The 19,703-nt window shown below is 33.1% G+C and overlaps 7 protein-coding genes across 10 annotated transcripts in view; 4 read left to right on the top strand and 3 right to left on the bottom strand.

The window, feature by feature from the left end:
- Positions 1-630: 630 nt before the first annotated feature.
- LOC123688599 lies at positions 631-10,782 on the top strand. Its single transcript, XM_045627188.1, has 3 exons — positions 631-1,070; positions 9,384-9,572; positions 9,627-10,782. The coding sequence occupies exons 1-3, from the start codon at positions 706-708 to the stop codon at positions 9,871-9,873; spliced, it is 801 nt and encodes a 266-aa protein (XP_045483144.1). The 5' UTR covers positions 631-705; the 3' UTR covers positions 9,874-10,782.
- LOC123688594 (phenylalanine--tRNA ligase alpha subunit) lies at positions 6,187-7,852 on the bottom strand. The gene has a single exon (XM_045627182.1). It carries the CDS (start codon positions 7,712-7,714, stop codon positions 6,233-6,235), a length of 1,482 nt encoding a protein of 493 aa, XP_045483138.1. The 5' UTR covers positions 7,715-7,852; the 3' UTR covers positions 6,187-6,232.
- On the bottom strand, positions 8,326-9,240 carry LOC123688601 (39S ribosomal protein L13, mitochondrial). The gene is made up of 4 exons (XM_045627191.1): positions 9,080-9,240; positions 8,885-9,008; positions 8,670-8,824; positions 8,326-8,607 (listed from the first exon to the last, which is right to left on the bottom strand). The coding sequence occupies exons 1-4, from the start codon at positions 9,101-9,103 to the stop codon at positions 8,374-8,376; spliced, it is 537 nt and encodes a 178-aa protein (XP_045483147.1). The 5' UTR covers positions 9,104-9,240; the 3' UTR covers positions 8,326-8,373.
- LOC123688600 (methyltransferase N6AMT1) lies at positions 9,876-10,782 on the top strand. The gene has a single exon (XM_045627190.1). The coding sequence runs from the start codon at positions 9,876-9,878 to the stop codon at positions 10,533-10,535; it is 660 nt and encodes a 219-aa protein (XP_045483146.1). The 3' UTR covers positions 10,536-10,782.
- Positions 10,783-12,498: 1,716 nt separating this feature from the next.
- Positions 12,499-14,294, bottom strand: LOC123688596 (S-methyl-5'-thioadenosine phosphorylase). 3 transcript variants are annotated; one of them, XM_045627184.1, is made up of 6 exons: positions 14,111-14,294; positions 13,990-14,023; positions 13,337-13,650; positions 13,000-13,255; positions 12,735-12,944; positions 12,499-12,644 (listed from the first exon to the last, which is right to left on the bottom strand). In XM_045627184.1, the coding sequence occupies exons 2-6, from the start codon at positions 14,005-14,007 to the stop codon at positions 12,615-12,617; spliced, it is 828 nt and encodes a 275-aa protein (XP_045483140.1). In that variant the 5' UTR covers positions 14,008-14,023; positions 14,111-14,294; the 3' UTR covers positions 12,499-12,614. The 3 variants fall into 3 exon arrangements, with proteins under 3 accessions (XP_045483140.1, XP_045483142.1, XP_045483141.1); XM_045627186.1 differs by lacking the exon at positions 13,990-14,023; XM_045627185.1 differs by lacking the exons at positions 13,990-14,023; positions 14,111-14,294 and adding an exon at positions 13,751-13,905.
- Positions 14,295-15,079: 785 nt separating this feature from the next.
- On the top strand, positions 15,080-17,829 carry LOC123688593 (SWI/SNF complex subunit SMARCC1-like). The gene is made up of 3 exons (XM_045627181.1): positions 15,080-15,307; positions 15,363-15,856; positions 15,912-17,829. Exons 1-3 carry the CDS (start codon positions 15,305-15,307, stop codon positions 17,137-17,139), a joined length of 1,725 nt encoding a protein of 574 aa, XP_045483137.1. The 5' UTR covers positions 15,080-15,304; the 3' UTR covers positions 17,140-17,829.
- A 494-nt stretch (positions 17,830-18,323) lies between these two features.
- The window catches only part of LOC123688603, a 28,363-nt gene continuing 26,983 nt past the window's right edge, over positions 18,324-19,703 (top strand). Inside the window, exons 1-5 of one of the 2 annotated variants that reach the window (XM_045627193.1) lie at positions 18,327-18,516; positions 18,568-18,644; positions 18,708-18,845; positions 18,961-19,211; positions 19,264-19,562. In XM_045627193.1, coding sequence (XP_045483149.1) covers positions 18,512-18,516; positions 18,568-18,644; positions 18,708-18,845; positions 18,961-19,202 — 462 coding nt within the window. In that variant the 5' untranslated portion in view covers positions 18,327-18,511 and the 3' untranslated portion in view covers positions 19,203-19,211; positions 19,264-19,562. Of the gene's footprint in view, positions 18,517-18,567; positions 18,645-18,707; positions 18,846-18,960; positions 19,212-19,263; positions 19,563-19,703 lie in introns of those variants that run through there. The other variant, XM_045627194.1, reaches the window with a different exon arrangement.

Genomic DNA, 19,703 nt, shown 5'->3' with positions numbered 1-19,703 from the left:
CCACATCTTGTAGAACAAAATCGTGCGAGAATATATCAGAAACGCACAGTTTTCATGGTTATATTTTATTATTCTATGTTGGTACTCCGAACTTTCCGCCACGGCTTTATCTGTCAATTCATCAATTTGCCTTAAAGAAATCAGTTCGGCCAACCAACATTTTTCAATGCAAAAATCTCTAAAATATATTTATGGAAATATTTCATTAATTTCAATGAAAATGCAATGAATTAGAGAAAATAATGTATAATACTCGTACAGAAGGCTCATTCTACCACTCATTCATTCCAAAACTCGCCACTTCGTGGCTCGTTTTTGAATTTTGAACTCGTGGAAGAATATCAATGCCTTCTGCACTTGTATTATAAATAACTATTCTCATGATATCTCAATAACCGGCCCTGATAATAATGATTTGTTTGAACTGCTTGACAATGCTTCTATGAATGCAACTTTTTCCCCATTTGACCGACCTTCTAACACTTATGGTTTTAAAGTTACCAATACAATCCCATTAAAAAAGTGGCCACTCTGTAGAACTTAGGTGAAAGTTGAATTTTGTAGAATAGCCTAACGTTCACTCATGATTTTTTATTCATTTATTGTTTTTTTTGTCAACAGCGTCTTATAATTGAAGAAAATTCAACCAAACCAGTCGATAAGCTCCGCAATGATGCTATATACCACAGGGAGCAGCGCCAAATTATGTCTGAAAGGGGAACCATTCTCTACCAGGAAGGTAAACCAGCTCAGGCAAGAGTTTGTTTTGATCACTCCAAACAGCATCAGAAACTTGCAGTTGACGCTAATAAGAGTGCTGTGGAGCTCATCCTGAAGGAAAACGCGATGCAAATAAGGGATGACAATACGCTAGATTTACATCGTCTCTTTACCCATGAGGCAGTGGAGGAGGCGGGGAGATTCATTGATCATAAGATCAAAAGTCTCCCCTTCCTTCAAAAACATAAAATGGAGGTCCACATCATTACTGGCAGGGGGCTACATAGCGATAACGGAAAGGCCAAAATAAAACCTGCCGTAATGAAAATGCTGCAGGACAAGAACATAGAGTGAGTTTCCAAATGTTTTAATAATTAATCATATGAATTGAATAGTACCTATATTCTAAAACAAGTTGCAGAATGGGCTCCTATTCCAACACGAATTCGAAATGAGTGTTGGAATTGCCTTCTGCAACGAGTATTAGACGATATTTTCTCTATTTCAGTCAAGTTTTGTTAAGTATTGTCGAAATTCAATAAAAAATTCAGATTATTCATCCTAGTGACTTTTCTGTTGTATCTTGGCAGTTGGTGTGACTGTTTCCAAAATTGACAGATTACCTACGGAATTTCTATATGAATCGTACGTTTCGAATTTTGAAATAATTTTTATAATTACGCATTAAATTCGTGAATTATGACTGATGACGAAATCGATTTAACACCACCAGAATTAAGAGAAATTGCTAATAATATTCCAAATCATTTCACTCTTTCGAAATTATATTATATTGACAATTGATGTTTGTTGAAATTTGATATGATCGGAAGTCAGTGTAGAAAACCACAAAACGAAATATATAACTGAAAACAATGAGTTCATAACATCACTGTTTTTAGTACTGTAATGAATTCTTCACGATACTGAAATGGAGAAATCGATTTTATAGAAATCTTCCAAGTGAGCTTTCAAAATTCACTAAATAACGATATGATTGTGCAAGTTTTTCCTCTGATATACAGGGTGGTATGATAACTTTGGCGTTCGATAGAACAGCTTTTTTCATGAAAAAAAAATCAATTAAATATATATCCTACCAAGTTTCGCTTTCGAAATACAGGTTGTTGAAGTTTGAAAAAATTGTTTTTATTTATGACCCTATAGTATTATTACAATCATTGTTTTGATTTTTAGGAATGAAGAATACTAGAGTTCTGAGTAAAAAACAGTTTTTTTTTCAATAATTCAACACCCTGTATCTCAGAAACGAAGCATGTATGGATATAATAATAATAATAATAAGAGAGTTTATTCATGAAAATACATTCAATAAACTCTATAATACAGTAGAGTTTTATAAAAATATAAATTGTGCACAGTCATGAACATAAAATTTACTCGTTATACACCGCAAAATATATATATAATATATAATTATATGAACTTTTTCATGAAAAATGTTATATCCGACGCCAAACTAAAACTGGTCCACCGTGTATAAGTAAGTAGATGAAAATAATAATATGAGAAAATTAGGATTAATTATACTACAACTAGAGCCACCTCATTTTAAAAGGTGATGACCTTCTATCCATAAACATTATCATTATGTTATAATAATGATTACAGATTCTTTAACTCGGACTCGGATACAAACATAGACGTAACGAGGGGCATAAAAAAAATAAATTAACCCTCCCCGTGACCTCTAGTTACGCCAATGGATACAAGTGAACCAATTCGGAGACAACTGGGTTTTCAGGTATGCTGAAATTTACTAACCTACGGATGAAATTCTTATTTGTTTCAATTTCAAGAAACTTATAAAGCGGATGAATTTTCATTCAAATTCTGATTATAAAATGTTATCCTTATATTAATTTTTTTTTTTTTTTAGATACGAGCTAGTCAACCCAGGAAAGATGAAAATTGTGATAAGTAGAAACATGTCGGCGTCGGCTGCTGCCAGTCATAAGAAAGAAATTGAACGAAATTGGCGCACTAGATAGTTCGAGAAAAAAGTTTTTGGATTGGGATTGAAATAATGAAAAAAACCTTTTTCTCAAACTATCTAGTTTTGTTCAATTTCTTTCTTTCAATTTCTGGGAAATTGAACAATTGGCACGGGGGAAAGAAATTCTAAAAGTGGAAACACTATTTCCACGTGACATAAACAACAGGATTACATCAAACATCCAGGGCTATTGAGAATTTCGGTAGCAGGAAAAGAAGACAAAAAAAAGAAACAAAATGGCACATTAAATTCTATGAAAAAAAAAACAAATTTAGATGTTTTTATATTTATATTCTGTCATATATGTATACCTCCTTTATTTTATGTGAAACAAATATATATATAAAAATACATTTTTTGTAATTCTTGTTTTTTTCATAATCGATAATCCAGATACTACCTACCTTTTAAAATATTTTCGGTATTCATTGTAAGTGAAAATATAATGGTATAGTATATCCAAAGTCACTAGTCCATAAAAACGCTTGGCCAGATGTCCCTTTGATGTGGATACCGCGATCCGCTAAATACCGGGGTTTATTTGTTAGGTTAGGCAATGAATCCACTGACCCCAAAGAAATTTCTGAAAATTTGGATAACCGTTATATGATCGACATATTCTGGCTTCCTCCAAGTGATTTTGGATGTACTATTTTACTAATCTTATAACTTTATTTATTCACTTTACTATACTACTTTCACTATACCTCAAAAGACAACTTTTTTAATTACGTATCCAATCATGAGGATTAAATCATTGTTTCCGTAAAATTATAATTGCCCTACTTAGACATTACCGATCGATTCTGGTATTTTTTTTAATTTGATGCAATTCAAATATCAGTTACAATTTGTTTCCAACACTTTTTCCTTCTGTCGTCAAAATCGACAATATTTTATTTTGGTTGAAGTTGAACATATCTGCAAAAGGCACCTTATTTTTGAGTTACAAGTACAGTGACTTAATGAAACACAGTGGCGCGCTTCATGTCAAATTTGATAGTTCACGTTAGGGACCAAACTTGCTTACTGAAAATGACATAATATGTCCCCAACATGAACTATCAAGTTTGACATGAAGCGCGCAAAAATGAAAACATATCAAACAATATATTTCACTCAATTCGCGAGTTTCTCCACAAATAACACACTCCTTATGTAGTGAATCAACGTTTCATATTAACTCAAAATATATTGAAATAAATACCTAGATATATCAGATATTCAGAAAAAAAACTTCAAGCGCACCAAACGACGTGAAACAACCGATGACAATAGAAGATAATAATAATATCTAATAATAAACTTTATTTAGCACTCGGCTATTGAAAACAATACAAATGTAATCCACTAATTCAATTAAATTCTTCATAAATAAAACTCATTAAACATTTTTTGAATTCTCTATAATTATTACAATATTTGATCTTTTCAGGTAGTTTATTGAAGATAACTAATCCCCTGCTAAATGTGGATTTATTCATTAATGTAGTATTAACTTTTTCTATGTAAAAATTATCTCGACGTCGTGTATTATAATTATGTATCTCATTAGCAAATTTTAGGTTTTCACTCAAATATATTCAGGTAACATTTCATTCCTTGCTTTGAATATTAAATCTAATGTTCTATAAATAATCCTTCGATTGACACTCATCAATTTCAAACAATTTAACATATTTCTCATGGGAGTTCTTTTATTACATTTCAAAATAATTTTCATACCTCTATTTTGTACTTTTTGTAACTTATCTATGCTACCTTTATTTAAATTAAACATAACTGACGAGCAATAATCCACATAAGGAAGTACCAATGATCTAAACTAAACAACATCAGTGACGTATTCATATCAATTTTACCCCTTATTCTAGATATGAAACCAACCTTTTTGGACATTTTATTTGCGATATAATCCACGTGAAACTGAAACTTTAAATCCTCGTCTAAAATCAATCCTAAGTATTTCATTTTAGCAGGCGCGGATCCAGGCCCCACTTTTGGGGGGGGGAACTTTTAGATACTTAAAATACTGAAAATGTGGACCCCAGACACTTGCGCCATTTTGGGACGTCATTTTTTTGCCGTTCATAGATATGGGTCTTCCCAAAATGGATTGAAGGTGAAATTTTTGCTGATCTTGTAATTATTTGAACCTCAGTATGTCAAATTCTAGGAGGGACGGCAAAATTTAAGAGGTGCCTGGGCCATTTGGGGGGGGAACGTTCCCCCAGTTCCCCCCCCGTGGATCCACGCCTGCATTTTAGTAACCCTCTCTATTTCATCGTTATCAATATTGATTCTGAAATTGACCATATTCAACGTCGCCATATTGGTGTGCGACAATACCAACTACCCAGTGTTCCCAACGAAGAAATATTGAGTTTGCTCGAAAAATTCCACAATATAAAGTTTAAAAGTGATATTTATGTGTACCTTTTCTGGCTGCTACGCCAGATAGGTTTCTTTGAGACAATATTTCGCAAAAATTTCACCATTTGGAAATAAAAACATTAGTGAAAGGTGGTTTTATGAACAAATTAACTGTGGCCTAGTGTATAAATGAAGGCTTCGCTCCATTTTTGGAAATAGTCAGTGGGAGAATAATCTCTATGGCTGATAGTATTTTTGAGATTAGCGGTATTTTTCTAGTAAACTCAATATTTCTCCGTTGGTATTGTCGCACAACAATATGGCGACGGTGAATATGGTCAATTACTTATGTCGGAGCAAAAGTTGCCAAACCTTCCATTTCAGCAGATAGATACAGAAAATAATAAATATTCCGCTTATTATGAATTCGTCAATAAAGGAAAAATATCGAATTGCAAATATTCAAATTTGCATATTTAATCGGGAATCACTCAAATAAATATATTTCATTCAATATAATATATACATTCATAACGATATAGTAAAATTGTTTATTTGAAAATATATCACAATCCGACAACGCAATCTAACCATGTTGGGGACATGATAAAAATTGCGTATGCTCCCTCTATCTGTGTTTATTATTCTATAGACTGAACTGAACTGACACTTTGACAATATTAAAATTATTGAGCCTGAATGTATTTGACTGTATATGTATAGAATAAATTTGTCTTAATAAAATGGGCCCTTCATTTTGAATACATCCCAAAAATCAGGTAAACGGAGAATGTAAACAAAAAGCCGCCATATTTAGGCTCAGCCAATCAAAAATGAGACCACGCGTGTCGCCACTGCGGTTTATTTGGTCACTGTAGTTACAAGCATCATACAGTGTCATCTATTGATCATACTTTAAAAAAGCCCCTAGGTAGTATGGAAATTTCCTATCTATACATTACTATTTAGTTAAATCTTTGGGAATAGAAAACAACAGAAATTGGCATGATGAAAATCATAGCCCATATTTGTAAAGTTATCTTAAAGATTACCTAACACTAAATGAAACCATTAACTAAAATTTGATCTTTATTCGTTTTAAAAATAAAAAAAATGCATGTTTCACTTATCAAGTCTACACAATGGATTTCTCTGTACCATCTCCAAATCAACTCTAGGTCCAACCAAGTCCCTAATATTATTAAAACCATATTTGATCATCGTCGGTCTTTCTAACGATAATCCCCAAGCGATTACATTAACATTTTCAGGCAATCCCATTGGTAACAACATTTCAGGTCTGAAAATCCCCGAATTACCAATTTCAATCCATTTCTTAAGACCTGGGTGGAAACAGAATATTTCCATACTCGGCTCTGTGTAGGGGTTATAAGCTGGTTTGAATTCGAGTTGAGTTATGTTTAGTTTCTTAAAGAACTCCGATATAACGCCAATTAAATTGCCCAAATTTAGGTTATAGTCTGCAATAACACCTTCAACTTGATGGAACTCTGCTAAATGTGTAGCATCTAAAGTTTCATTACGGAAAACTCTATCTATACTGAAGAGTTTTGTTGGTTTGAATTCCTTTTCATTTGCCAACTTGTAAAGCATCCTGGCACTGACAGCAGTTGTATGGGTACGCAATAAATTTTTTTGTGCCTCTTCAATCTTCCAGTTATAACGATATCCAATTGAACCATATCCACCTACACTATGCACAGTTTTAACTCTTTCCAAATAGTCACTAGGAAACTCAGTGCTATTTTTAGGATCTGAAATGAAAAAGGTATCATGTGCATCTCTAGCTGGGTGCTGTTGAGGTTGAAAAAGGGCATCAAAATTCCAGAAAGAGTTTTCAACAAAATTATTGGTGGGCATCTCTGTGAATCCCATTTCCAGAAATATTTGTCTAAATTCTGCTCTAACTTTTAGGAGAGGATGAAGAAATCCACTCTCAGGAGAAGCACCCAGAGCTTCAAAGTTGTAATCTTTGAATTTCAAATTTTTCCAATTTCCCGAATTGATCATGTCTGCTGTTAAATCAGTTTCTAATTTTGGTAAAGTTAAACTGAATTCAGTCCCTCTCTTTAACAGGAAACTTTTAATGGTAACTTCTTGGATCAGTTTTCGTTTTTTATAATCTTGCTTTTCTTTATCACTTATGTTTGATAATTTATTGTCAGCTATTAATATTAAGTTTTTCTGGACATTATCCTCAATAGAATTGGTTTTTCTTTTCACAATAGATTGTCCGGTACTTTTATCCAACTGTACCCATCCTGCGGCTAAAGCTTTACTAAAACCTATTTTAGAATTGGGCAACTTGTTGACTTCAGCTTGCAACATGCCATTTTCTGGTATTGCTTTATAAATAAGTGCTTCATGGCTACCCTTCTCAACGATAAGCTTTCCCTCTGGAGTAAGCTCAAAATATTTTCTAGTTTGTGGCTCCACTATCAGAAGGTTTCCATGAGCTTCTATACTTTTCAGAGCACCTATAATTTTCTGGTGATCTTGTTCAAATATTTTAGCTAACTCCAGTGTGTCTATAGAATCCTTTTCGATTAATTCTTGTAGAATTCTCTCGCTCAACTCCGACATAATTAAAAGATTTTTTATATGCTATTTACTAGGAAAGAAAATTCCTAATAGATCGAATTTAATCTTAAAATATAGATTAATGTTCTAAGAATTTAATGTTGATGAAGTAGAGGTTAGAAAATGTCATACAATACAGCTCTCTGGTCTACATATGTGTCAGACAATTAAGTTGTGTGTGTATGATCAAAAAACGACGAGACCGCATAGTTCTGGATATATCTTCACACTTATTATCCTTATCTAGTGAATTCGGTTTTTACTTGATGGAAATTTATTATCAAATAAAATAATTTCCACAAATATCTATGAAAATAATTTTATTACTTAGTTTTGTAAATGAAGAATACTCATCATAGAGATATAATATATTTTTGTCCAAGAAAGTCACATCTGTGTTCCGACTTTTCAAAATGAAACTTTAGGGTAATTTTAATTTATGAATAATCTAATTCTAATAATATATACATTGAATACCAATGTTCTCCTGAATTATATTATTTCCTTATCTGATCAGTTACTTTTTCGTATTAGATAAAATTATCTAATATTTTTGCTGACATTTATTCTAAACACAAAATGGAAATGTTTCAAAGAAAATGGTAGCATACAACTTGGCTACAATTGAAATTTATTTAATACAACTGCAAAATATTGCATTTTCATCTCATAATGTAATTAGATGGATAATCAATGATTTTGGGGAATTGCTTTACATAGTTTTCATCATAATGATCCAATCTTTTTGGTTTCGGTCTGAGCTGTTGGATCTGGTTGGACACATTTCTCATTAAATGTTCAGGCACTTTGTTATCAGGGAAAATATGTAATCTTTCCATTGTATACCTTCTCTGAATATTCCTATCCATACTGTTGTAAACAGCTTTCTTCAAAATCTGCAAGCACAGTTGATGTGAAATTATAATTGATACTGAGAAAACAGATTCAATGTACCTACCATTGTTGGATCTTTTGAGTGCATTTCCCAAGCGAGGGTCCAACTGGCTCCTCCAGGATAACCGGTATGGTGAAAATATACTCTTTTTGTCCATTCATCTCCAGGTAGAGCTATATCTTTACTATTAATGACAATAACGTGGTCACCACAATCATCTTAGAAATGAAAAATCGATTTAGATATGGCCAAAACTAAACTGAATGTACCTAACTTACTTATTGGGTGATAAATGGGTTTATGCATTCCCATCAGGTGTTTTCTCAATAATTTTGCAGATTCGAAAGGGTTCTGCCAAGAAGCATCATATACATGCCATATTCGTGCAAACGTGGCCCATTGCTAAAAAAATTGTATCACTAATGTAGTTCCTAAGTATTTTTTGAAATCTCAGAATGTGAAGATGAAATTACCTGCACTCTCTTTAAAGTGCCCATTTTATGTATTTTCAAGTTCCTTCGAAGGACAGGTTCGATTATTGAAAACAATAATTCAAGTATATCTAGTTTTGTAATTTCTATTTTCAATGTAACAATTAGGTTAATATATATTTTATCAAAAACCCATAGAACATAGACAACCTATTTTTTATTTATAAACCCAATTACCATAGAGTGGAGTAAAATACACTTAGGTGAAACCTTTAGTGTTCTGTGGGTTAAAATAAAAACAATGCAGGCCGCTAAGTTCATACTTCGGTTTTTTTTTTGCTGACAGGTGGACAAATCCTTTTTGTGAAAACTTAACCTTAGTCATGGATTCTGATGCTTCACCTTCTGGAATCTCCTTCGATGAAAATACTGAGAATTTTTGCGATAATCCAACAAGAGATATTTTAGCGGAAGGTTTGATGGGTTTAATCAAACCAACTGTAGATCAATTAGATGAAAGAGTGAAATTGACTAGGTGAAACATTCTATTGAAATTTTGAATTATTGAACCTGATATTATCCATTCCAGATTATCTCAGTTAGCTTTGAAGGATTCCATCGACACGGTTCATGATGAAATAAAAAAAATTATAGATGCTCAGTATTTATCAAATATAGATTTAGATAGCTATGTTAAGAAGTTGTACAATACTAAACAGAGAGTAACAGTCCTTACAAACATCTTGCAAAATGCCCAAGATCGATTAAACAGAATTCATCTTCAGATTGAGAAAGAAACATCTAGGAAATCTGTGAAGGAAAATTTGGAAATTTAAAAATGGAGCTAAAAACTGCCAAATATGATCTTAAGTCATATTCAAATGTATATGAACCTAGAGAAGATTCATTTCTAATGTTAGATGCTTTAGAATTGGAAATTACATTCTTGAATAATTTAAAGCCAGTATTTGCTCTCGAAGTTGGATCTGGAAGTGGAGTGATTATCACATCCTTGGCCTGTGTTCTTGAACAATGTGTGTATTTTGCTATTGATATCAATGATCAGGCTTGTCTGGCCACAAAAAACACCTCCCAGCTTAACCAGTGCAATATTGAAGTTTTGAATTCAAATTTAACAGATGGACTCAAAGATTGTTTGTTTGATTTAGTGATCTTCAATCCTCCTTATGTTGTTACTGATCCGGGGGAATATGAGAAGGGAATGATAAATAAAGCTTGGGCAGGAGGAGTTTCAGGTAGAAACATAATAGATGAATTCATCGATAAACTTCCAAATGTACTTTCTGAATCTGGTGTTTGTTATCTTCTTTTGTTGAAAGAGAATGATATAAATGCAATTCAGAAAATTTTAGGCAAATTGAATTTCACAAGTGAGATTATTTTAGAGCGGAAAATTGTTGGTGAACATTTATTTATTATGAAAATTCGAAAAATAAGAGGAATGAATAAATGTGATTTGGTGATTGAACTAAAATGAGAAAATGTTTTTTTCCCTCTACTTGCTACAACCTTTATCATTTGAATATTCAAAGAAAAAGCAGTAATTTTCGAAATTTTCCTTACAACATATAGGTATTCTGTAAATTAGCATATAAGTTTCATTTATCACAAATGGTCTAGCTGGTTCTTTTGTAATTGGGTATTTTAGATAAATAATAATTGTTTTTGAATAGTTCCAATTTTGTAACAGTAGAATAAAATCACAAATATAAATTTCAAACATATATAATCTTTTTATATACATATATTCAATATACTCCTGAATAAATTTTGAATTTCCGAACTCGCCCTATGTTGGCATTTTGCCCACGGTGACTCCAAATGGGATGGGCAATAAATAATCGATATTTTTTCTGAAAATTTTAGATAAATCTAACCTCCTGTCGATCAAGTCGATGGCATTTCCAATGCCAACCCGAAATCTGCAATTCAAAATGTTACTGATTGCGCCAGTACCAACTTAATTTCGATTTTCCACAACCACCCGGGATGTCAATAATTCTAAGATATATACTTGTTCTGTGCCCCATGTGCACAGATAACAGAGTAGAATGGCGAGGAAGACCATTCGGACACAGATTAACTCATAGACCTTATATTTGATATTAGGTCTATGGATTAACTGTGATTCGGACGTTTTCTTCACTCTCTTCAAAAGATGGCGAGATAGCTGGCAGTCTACATCATAAATACGTCTACTGAACTAAGAGATCGATACGGAACAGGTTATAAAAAAAGAAGAAGTAGGTGTCATACAATAAGGTAGGTATTTATCTCTATGGTATTTGTAAACACATCACCATCGAAAAATTAATAGATTTATTTGTTTCTGCATCATAAAGTTATTCTCGATTAAACATGTCAGCTTACCAGCCAAATTCTCGTCATTTGCGGGAGGTTTTAATTTTCTGTTTTAATATGAAGAATTCTGCTGCTGAGGCTCATCGAATACTCACAATTACCTACGGTGAGGCCGCTATTAGTGAAAGAACGTGCCGTGAGTGGTTTCAACGTTTCAAGAACGGTGATTTTGACATCGAAGACCAGCATGGCGGTGGAAGAGAGAAGGTTTTCGAAGAAGCAGAATTGAAGGCATTACTCGATCAAGACTCGTCTCAAACGCAACAAGAATTGGCTAGATCATTGGGAGTGACTCAACAAGCCATTTCAAAACGCCTGAAAGTAATGGGAATGATTCAAAAACAAGGAAATTGGGTGCCATACGCGTTGAGGCCTAGAGATGTTGAACGGCGTTTGTTTACTTGTGAGCAGCTGCTTGCAAGGCAAAGACGGAAGGGATTTCTGCATCGCATTGTGACTGGAGGCGAAAAATGGGTTCATTACGATAATCGCAAGCGCAGAAAAGCATGTTCTTCCACGTCAACGGCTGAACCCAATATTGACGGTTCCAAGGTCATGCTCAGTATTTGGTGGGACCAGCTCGGCGTAGTGTATTATGAGTTGTTAAAACCGACTGAAACAATCACAGGCGATCTTTATCGAACGCAATTAATGCGCTTGAGCAAAGCATTGAAAGACAAACGGCCGCAATAAAACGAGAGACAAGATAAAGTTATTTTACAGCATGACAATGCTCGACCCCATGTTGCGAATGAGGTAAAGACATACTTGGAAACGTTGAAATGGGAAGTCCTACCCCACCCGTCGTATTCTCCAGACATTGCTCCCTCAGACTATCACTTTTTTCGTTCAATGACACATGACCTGGCTGAACATCACTTCAGATCTTATGAAGAAGTAAAAAATTGGATCGATTCGTGGATTGCTTCAAAAGATGAACAGTTTTTTCAAAGCGGCATTTGTAGGCTGCCAGAAAGATGGGAGAAAGTAGTGGCCAGCGATGGACAATACTTTGAAACATGAATTTATAACCAGTTTTTTATAATAAAGCTTCGAATTTCGGAAAAAAAGGGCGGAAGTAAAGTTATAGGCCTATGTATTATACCTAATTCAAAAATATATTATATATTTATTCATAATGAAATTTCAATACTTTTCAAAGAACTTATTGGCAATAGATCACATGAAGTCTTCATCATTTCCAAATACTGTTCTTAACAAATTCCTGGAAAAAAAAAGTGAATGTAAGTTAGGTGCTTATAACAGTTTTCAAGCTATATCAATTCCACATCAGAAATGATGAAAAGTTTCATACTTTGTTTTCTTTGATTTTCTCGGACCAATCTTCTTTCTTCATATTTTCAACAGTTGCACAAATGAGTTTTACAACTTTTTCAATATTTTCCTTGAAAATCTTCAAAACTAATTCATGTGAAACATGTTCAGCATCTGGTTTCCAACAATCATAGTCTGTAATGAGAGCTATCCCTGCATAACTGATACCAGCTTCTTTAGCCAAGACAACCTGAATTTTTTTATATATTAAGAATATGATATCAAACTATTTCAAATATTTTCACCTCTGGACATGTTGTCATTGAAATTACATCAACGCCCCACTGACGGAACATAAGACTTTCAGCTTTACTTGAGAACCGTGGCCCATTCACAGCTATAATAGTTCCTGAAGGATGATATGGTATATCCATGTTATTTGCTGTTTTGATTATCACGTTTCTCAACTTATCACAATAGGGTGGTTCCATGGGTATATGACAAATACCTTCGAATTCTTTGCAAGTACCATCATAGAAGGTTTGATGCCTGCCATGAGTACTAAAATATTTGAGTAACATTAATGATTGAATGAAACAATCAAATTCAATCTTGTTGAAAATTTCTTTGCTCATTTCTTACTTGTCAATGAAATTGTCTAAAATAACCAAATCGCCTGGTTTGTAGTCTTCACGAAGTGAACCTGTAGCTGTCGAGATGATGATTTGAGTACAGCCTTCTTGTTTTAAGGCCCAAATATTGGCTCGATAATTGACTTGATGAGGTAAAATATTGTGGTTTCTACCATGTCTGGACAGCAGAACACAGGGAACTCCACATATCTCCCCCAAAACTAGTTTATCCGAAGGAGAACCAAAAGGGGTAGTTACTTCTTTATCTGACCTATTTTTCAGGATATCAGGGTTGTCCATGCCTGTCCCTCCAATTATTCCAACCTGAATAAAAAAAGTTTATTTGCATTATCATATTACAATCTCTCTTTAATTTAATTCCTATACAGTCAGGCTTATTATGCTATGATGGAACTCGGCTTACCATAATACTTTTATTCATTTTCGAATAATTTCAGTTTCACCTCATAATATTCTACAGTGAAAAAAGGGAAATCGAAAGTAGAAGAATACCGAATGCGAGTTTGGCTACAAATTATATTCCAATGAAAAATTGAAGTCGGCAATTGAAGTCATATCTGTTAAAGAAGTTAATTGAATAATAGGAAAATGAAACCGGCATTATTGGTCAATGTTGAAGTGAATAATTTTCAGACCTCTTACCTTAATTGAATGAGCCATTTTCGAAATAATTATACTGAAATGAAAAAAAATATGAATATAAATACTAAAAGCGTTATTATCTTATCGTTTTGTTAGGTTATTGCTAACTAAAACTACTTACAATGTGGTATAATTACTCCCCACTTCAAGTTCCTCGAAAATAATCTTTAACAATGAACATACTCATTCTTGCCACGTTTTATTATATTACAATGATCAGATAACAGATATACACTCTGATGAACAGTCCTAGCCTAATGTTATTGAGATGTCTATATACATATTAATTAGTCATTAGTCTAATATTTCGATTTTTCAAGACCCATTTAAAAATTTTTTTTATTATATTACAATGATCAGATAACAGATATACACTCTGATGAACAGTCCTAGCCTAATGTTATTGAGATGTCTATATACATATTAATTAGTCATTAGTCTAATATTTCGATTTTTCAAAACCCATTTAAAAATTTTTCAATATTCATGTTTTCTAGAAACAATTTCCAAAGCTTTCGTAAAGCGCATCCACCACAATTTTCTAAAAAACAATTTAATGAATTTTCAAAGATTCATTCTGTAAAACAAATCATAGTGGGTTGTAATGAGAAATTTTTTTTTTTCTGTATGAATAGCGTGATGATTTATGGTGATTTTATTACTGGTAGCTAAAATCCGAACTGAATTCTTATTTATATTTCATTAATATGAAGAATTGTAAAGTAAGTACACGCCATAGCAAAGCAACTCCATTTACCTTTTTTAGATCGATTTCAGAATAAAAATAACCACGAATGAAAAAGGAAATATGAAAATAAAAAATGCATTTTTTTTTTATATTTTGTTTTTATTCAAAACTTTTGGGGAGCAAAAAGTTGTGTTGTCTAATAATGTCACACAATAGAGATTTCTTGCTCTGTTATAATCCGCTGGGTCCAAAAGGTAACATGAGAAATCCAAAAAAATATTAATCCATTTTTCAAAATGTAACTGCGTTTCCATGAAACTCACATAATTTTTCATGAAGAGCTGATTTGCTTCCTCTTCTAATTTTTAAACGCGCTCTAAAATCAAATGTCACTAGTGTCAATACAAATACACTGCGTTGACAGATTACTTGAAAAATAATCGATAGAAGAAGATAGGTAGCGGCAAAAATTGTTTGGGTACTTATTTAAAAACCTAAGCATTAATTTATGCAATTTGAGAAATATTAATAGCCTATTATCAAAGGGGTGTATGGGTAAATTCAGAATTCGATTTTGATTGATTGTTTTTCATTTGAGATATTACATTTGATGAAATTTTCTTCAAAATGGTAAGTAAATTTTGGTTCTATTATTTCATCAGTTTTTTAATATATATTCTTTAAGTCTAAGGCCCTATTGAAACCTACTAGAAGAAAAAATACTAAGGCATCAACTCCCAATCCAAAAAGGTTCAAACCTTCTTTGGAACAAAATGATCATATTCCTGATGTGGAAATAATAGTGCCAGATTTACCTAAAGAGGAAGTAAATATTTCTGAAAAACTGACCGAAAACCTCGTTGAGAAACTAGAAGATCCCCTAGAAGATAAAACGGTATCTGAAGAAAAGAATGAAGCTGATGACAAAGAAAAGACATCCGACAATGAAAAGGCAGTAGAATATGAGAGGGAAAAACTGAGGTCACCTCTTAAATTAGAGGACGGCCTTTTTTTCGATGATGATGACAAAGTAATTGAGCAAACTCATCATATAATCATTCCTTCCTACTCGACATGGTTTGATTATGACTCAATAAATGAATTAGAGAAAAGAAGTTTATCTGAATTCTTTAATAGTCGCAATAAGTCCAAAACACCAGAAGTGTATCTGGCATATAGGTAAGTTCAAAAATATTTCATGTTTGAAACATGGGAACCGATTTTTTTTTTCTAGGAATTTTATGATTGATACTTATCGCTTGAACCCAACTGAATACCTCACAAGTACTGCTTGCAGAAGAACCCTAGCAGGAGATGTTTGTGCAATAATGAGAATACATGCTTTTCTAGAACAATGGGGATTAATCAATTATCAGTTAGAAAGTAATAGTAAACCTTCAGAAATGTGTCCTCCACATACATCACATTTCCACGTTTTATCAGAAAGTCCATCTGGATTACAAAATGTCAGCGCCCCAAGAACATCCATCAGTGATTCTAAGAAGGTAATGCTAGACCTAGATAATCATTCCACGGAGGGTAACTTGAATATTGGCCAACTAGGATTGAAATTAGATCAGTATGCTGCTAAATCTAAGAAACACAGCAAAGCAGCACGTGAAGCCATGCGATGTTGGACAGAGCAAGAAACGCTGCTGCTTTTAGAGGCCATTGAAATGTTCAAAGATGACTGGAATAAGGTTGCTGAACATGTTGGATCCAGGACACAAGACGAGTGCATATTACATTTTTTGAGACTTCCTATCGAAGATTCCTTTTTGGATAAACTTCCAAACGGTCCGTTGAATTTTCAACCCATTCCATTCAGCAAATCAGGTAACCCTGTTCTGTCTATCATTGCATTTTTAGCGTCCATCGTCGACCCTAAAGTAGTATCAGTTGCAACAGAAAGTGCCATAAAGTTATATAATAAAATGAAAGATGAAGAAATTCCGCATCAAGTTGTGGAGGATCACTTGAAGAGGATCAGGGAGTCTAAATTCGAGGGTATGTTCGATCCTAACTATCGGTTGGAGGAGACGGGTATTTACGGGACGAATCCAAACGAATGTTCAGAAATGAATGTAGAGGAAAACTCTGAAAAGGTAAATGATGACGGTCCTACGATTAAAGTAGAGGGAGATGGCCAGAAAGACATAGAGACTGCTGCAGTTCAAGCTCTGGTAGCGGCTGCACTCAAAGCTAAAAAACTGGCAGATGCGGAAGAACAGAAGATGAAGGGACTGATTCAGCTCCTCATCGAGACACAAATGAAAAAGTTCGAGCTGAAATTACAGCAGTTCAAAGAACTGGAGTTGATGCTTGTGAAAGAGAAAGAGACTTTGGAATATCAAAAACAGCAATTGATCACAGAACGCCAAAGTTTTCACTTGGAGCAATTGGAAGTTGCTGAACAGAGGGCTAAACAACAAGCTCAGTTGAAACTTCACCAAAATGAGTAAATGATTGTTTGACGGAGTTAGAAAATTTCAAATTTTCTAGCCTGATGTTTCGCCTGCATCTACAATTAACATCTTCAGATTGGCAATCATCTGTGGATTACTCCGATTACTGAAGATGCTTACCATAGTTGTAGGTGAAGCACCGAATATGGCTAGACATCCCAGAATTTTATAACTCTGATGAGTAAACAAGTTTAATTCAGTTGTAGTTATTACTGTTACTAGTATTGTACATCTTTTTCACTGCCTAATGTTCATCCTTTCCAGTAGAAATGGTATTCCATCATCTAATAGTTGTATTTTGATTTATATGTGGTTGCTGTAAAATTATGTCCAGAAACTTAGTCTTATTGCTTGAAGTATTTCAATGAAAATATGAAATGCAGGTATCAATAACACACAGTAAAAATGTCTTCAAAGATCAAATTGATATATGATTTATTCCATTTTGGTTGGTGAAAAATGTTTGGGTTTTTTTTTATTTATATTTTGAATGATCTGAATTGTTGTAACAAACAATTTTTTCATTTTCTAAATCTTTTTTCCGTTTTTGTCATTGTTATAACGAAAAGTGATATTAATTTTATTTATTGATATTTATTTATTACTAGAATATATTCTTCACGATGTGTCAAATCATTAGATATATTATCTTTTATCCTAAGACTGAAAATAAAGAAAAGTAGATAATTCTTTTTTTTATTTACGCACCGAAGCTGTTATTCTGAATTTCTGAAATAAAACCTTTTCATCTTTGCTTCACTCTAATTTTCAATAGAGAGCTGATCTGTATGATATCTACAACTGAAATCTTTCAATTTGAGTTTTGGTAATTGCGATTAATCTGAAAATATGTATGGTAGTCCTGCAATGGTAATAATTTGTTGGGACTGTAATAATTGAAGGGTAAAATGGAATGATCAATTCGGACAATGTCAATATTTATAGTTCTACGTCTGCTCACCTTGGCGCTGCATTCTTATTTTCAGACCAGTTGCACCATTTGCCTAAACATTGATTAAAAATTTAAACATCGATTATTCTCTGATTTCTCAAGAGAAATCAGGAATTAGTCCATGTTTCAATTTTAATCAATGTTTAGACAAATGGTGCAACTGGCCATAGAATTAGATAGATTTCAAAGTTTTCAGATGCCATATTTGAAGAAATCCATATCTTTCAAACCGACCTGACATCTATTGCCTCAATCAGTGAATCAAAAAAAATCCGAAATATTTTAAAATCTGAAAAGAATCCGCTAGGCCCAAAAAAATTCGCAAATCGGATTATAATCCGCCGATGAGCAACACTGGTCAAAAGAGTTTATAAAATGTTCGTTAATTAACCGATTGCCATATCTTCATCATAAATAATGGCGTAAGTTGAATAATCATTTTTCTTGTACTCCTTTATATTTGTCCATTTCAGGTTATCCTGGATGATAATATTTATTGTAGTAGTGTTTACATTGTTCTCCTATTTTATGTGGTGTTATGGCTGTGAAGGTTAGTACTTAGTACCTAACCTATTAATTGGGTTTTATAACTAAATTTTGACTGTTTTTCCAGAAGAAAAACGGAGAAATAGATTCGAAAATAGGTATCCAAGACAATCATTTGAAAGTAATATATGTGCTGCCCCTGTCAATCCAACTCGACACAGAAATCAAAATCCTACAAATATAGGATTCAATGTAACGACCGATGGTAAAAATTATTTATTTAATTAGCCATTTTCTAAAAATTAACAAATAATTGTCTCCATTCTTTGATAAACTCAGTGTATCTGCCCACTAAAGAATTTCCTTTTGAATTGTTTCAGCACCCAGAAGAATAATACCCCCAGTAGGAGCCGTTCCAAGCGCTCCTAATGAGTACCCAACCCCGTATCCCCCACAAAATGTGACACCTTATCCTCCACTTCTAACACCTTATCCAATAGTGGAATCTGATAATTTCCCTAGTCCTGCACAGAATCTATCAAAACCAACAGCACCAGTTCAAGATGATTCACAACCACCTTCATATTATGAAGCCACGAAAAACAATATGCCCAAGTATTAAAGAGACAAGGTAGGCTGACCGTTGAGGAATATTCTTTTCAATACTAAGTATTACTTCGTAGGGACCAAGTCATGTGTGATCCTTAACAAAATGATGTCTATCCTTCAAACAGAGGTGTCTGCTTTTATAAAAATAACTTAACCCTTGGACAGTACCTTGGCATTGTGATTTGTGACTAAAGGTTTTTTCTTTGGCGCTATCAGTGTTGTTATATGAGCTATAATAGCTTTTATTTTTGTAAGTCTTAACCTTTTTATATCGAATATATTTTAATGAGTGTTTTGTTAACATTTAACCAAGATATTTATATTTTTAAACACAAATATGAGTGATTTTTTAATAAAAGATGTGTTAAAAGTTGGCCTAACTTTTTGAAAATATTCAAACTTCCTTTTATCTCTTGAAAAAGTTTAGCAAATTATTTTAATGGGAAACAGTATCTCAATTGATGGCAGTTTCCTATTGCTGATACATTAACCAGATAAATGGTTAATATCGTAT

The sequence above is a fragment of the Harmonia axyridis genome, chromosome 1, assembly GCF_914767665.1.
Source record: "Harmonia axyridis chromosome 1, icHarAxyr1.1, whole genome shotgun sequence".
NCBI classification, from domain to species: domain Eukaryota; kingdom Metazoa; phylum Arthropoda; class Insecta; order Coleoptera; family Coccinellidae; genus Harmonia; species Harmonia axyridis.
This window is presented reverse-complemented; position numbering and strand designations above follow the sequence as displayed.

What these genes read in the sequence shown, in the direction of transcription:
- LOC123688600 (XM_045627190.1), top strand. Translation starts at nt 9,876, where the DNA reads ATGGAGCTAAAAACTGCCAAATATGATCTTAAGTCATATTCAAATGTA.
- LOC123688601 (XM_045627191.1), bottom strand. Translation starts at nt 9,103, where the DNA reads ATGGGCACTTTAAAGAGAGTGCAG. An exon ending in GCACTTTAAAGAGAGTGCAG is followed by an intron (nt 9,009 to 9,079) that starts GTAATTTCATCT and finishes CAATTTTTTTAG; the next exon opens with CAATGGGCCACGTTTGCACG. An exon ending in ACTCAAAAGATCCAACAATG is followed by an intron (nt 8,608 to 8,669) that starts GTAGGTACATTG and finishes CTGTGCTTGCAG; the next exon opens with ATTTTGAAGAAAGCTGTTTA.
- LOC123688599 (XM_045627188.1), top strand. Translation starts at nt 706, where the DNA reads ATGTCTGAAAGGGGAACCATTCTCTACCAGGAAGGTAAACCAGCTCAG. An exon ending in CTGCAGGACAAGAACATAGA is followed by an intron (nt 1,071 to 9,383) that starts GTGAGTTTCCAA and finishes TTTTGCTGACAG; the next exon opens with GTGGACAAATCCTTTTTGTG. An exon ending in GAAAGAGTGAAATTGACTAG is followed by an intron (nt 9,573 to 9,626) that starts GTGAAACATTCT and finishes TATCCATTCCAG; the next exon opens with ATTATCTCAGTTAGCTTTGA.
- LOC123688596 (XM_045627184.1), bottom strand. An exon ending in CAATGACAACATGTCCAGAG is followed by an intron (nt 12,945 to 12,999) that starts GTGAAAATATTT and finishes AAAAAAATTCAG; the next exon opens with GTTGTCTTGGCTAAAGAAGC. An exon ending in AGAAAATCAAAGAAAACAAA is followed by an intron (nt 12,645 to 12,734) that starts GTATGAAACTTT and finishes TTTTTTTTCCAG; the next exon opens with GAATTTGTTAAGAACAGTAT.
- LOC123688594 (XM_045627182.1), bottom strand. Translation starts at nt 7,714, where the DNA reads ATGTCGGAGTTGAGCGAGAGAATTCTACAAGAATTAATCGAAAAGGAT.
- LOC123688593 (XM_045627181.1), top strand. An exon ending in GAAGTGTATCTGGCATATAG is followed by an intron (nt 15,857 to 15,911) that starts GTAAGTTCAAAA and finishes TTTTTTTTCTAG; the next exon opens with GAATTTTATGATTGATACTT.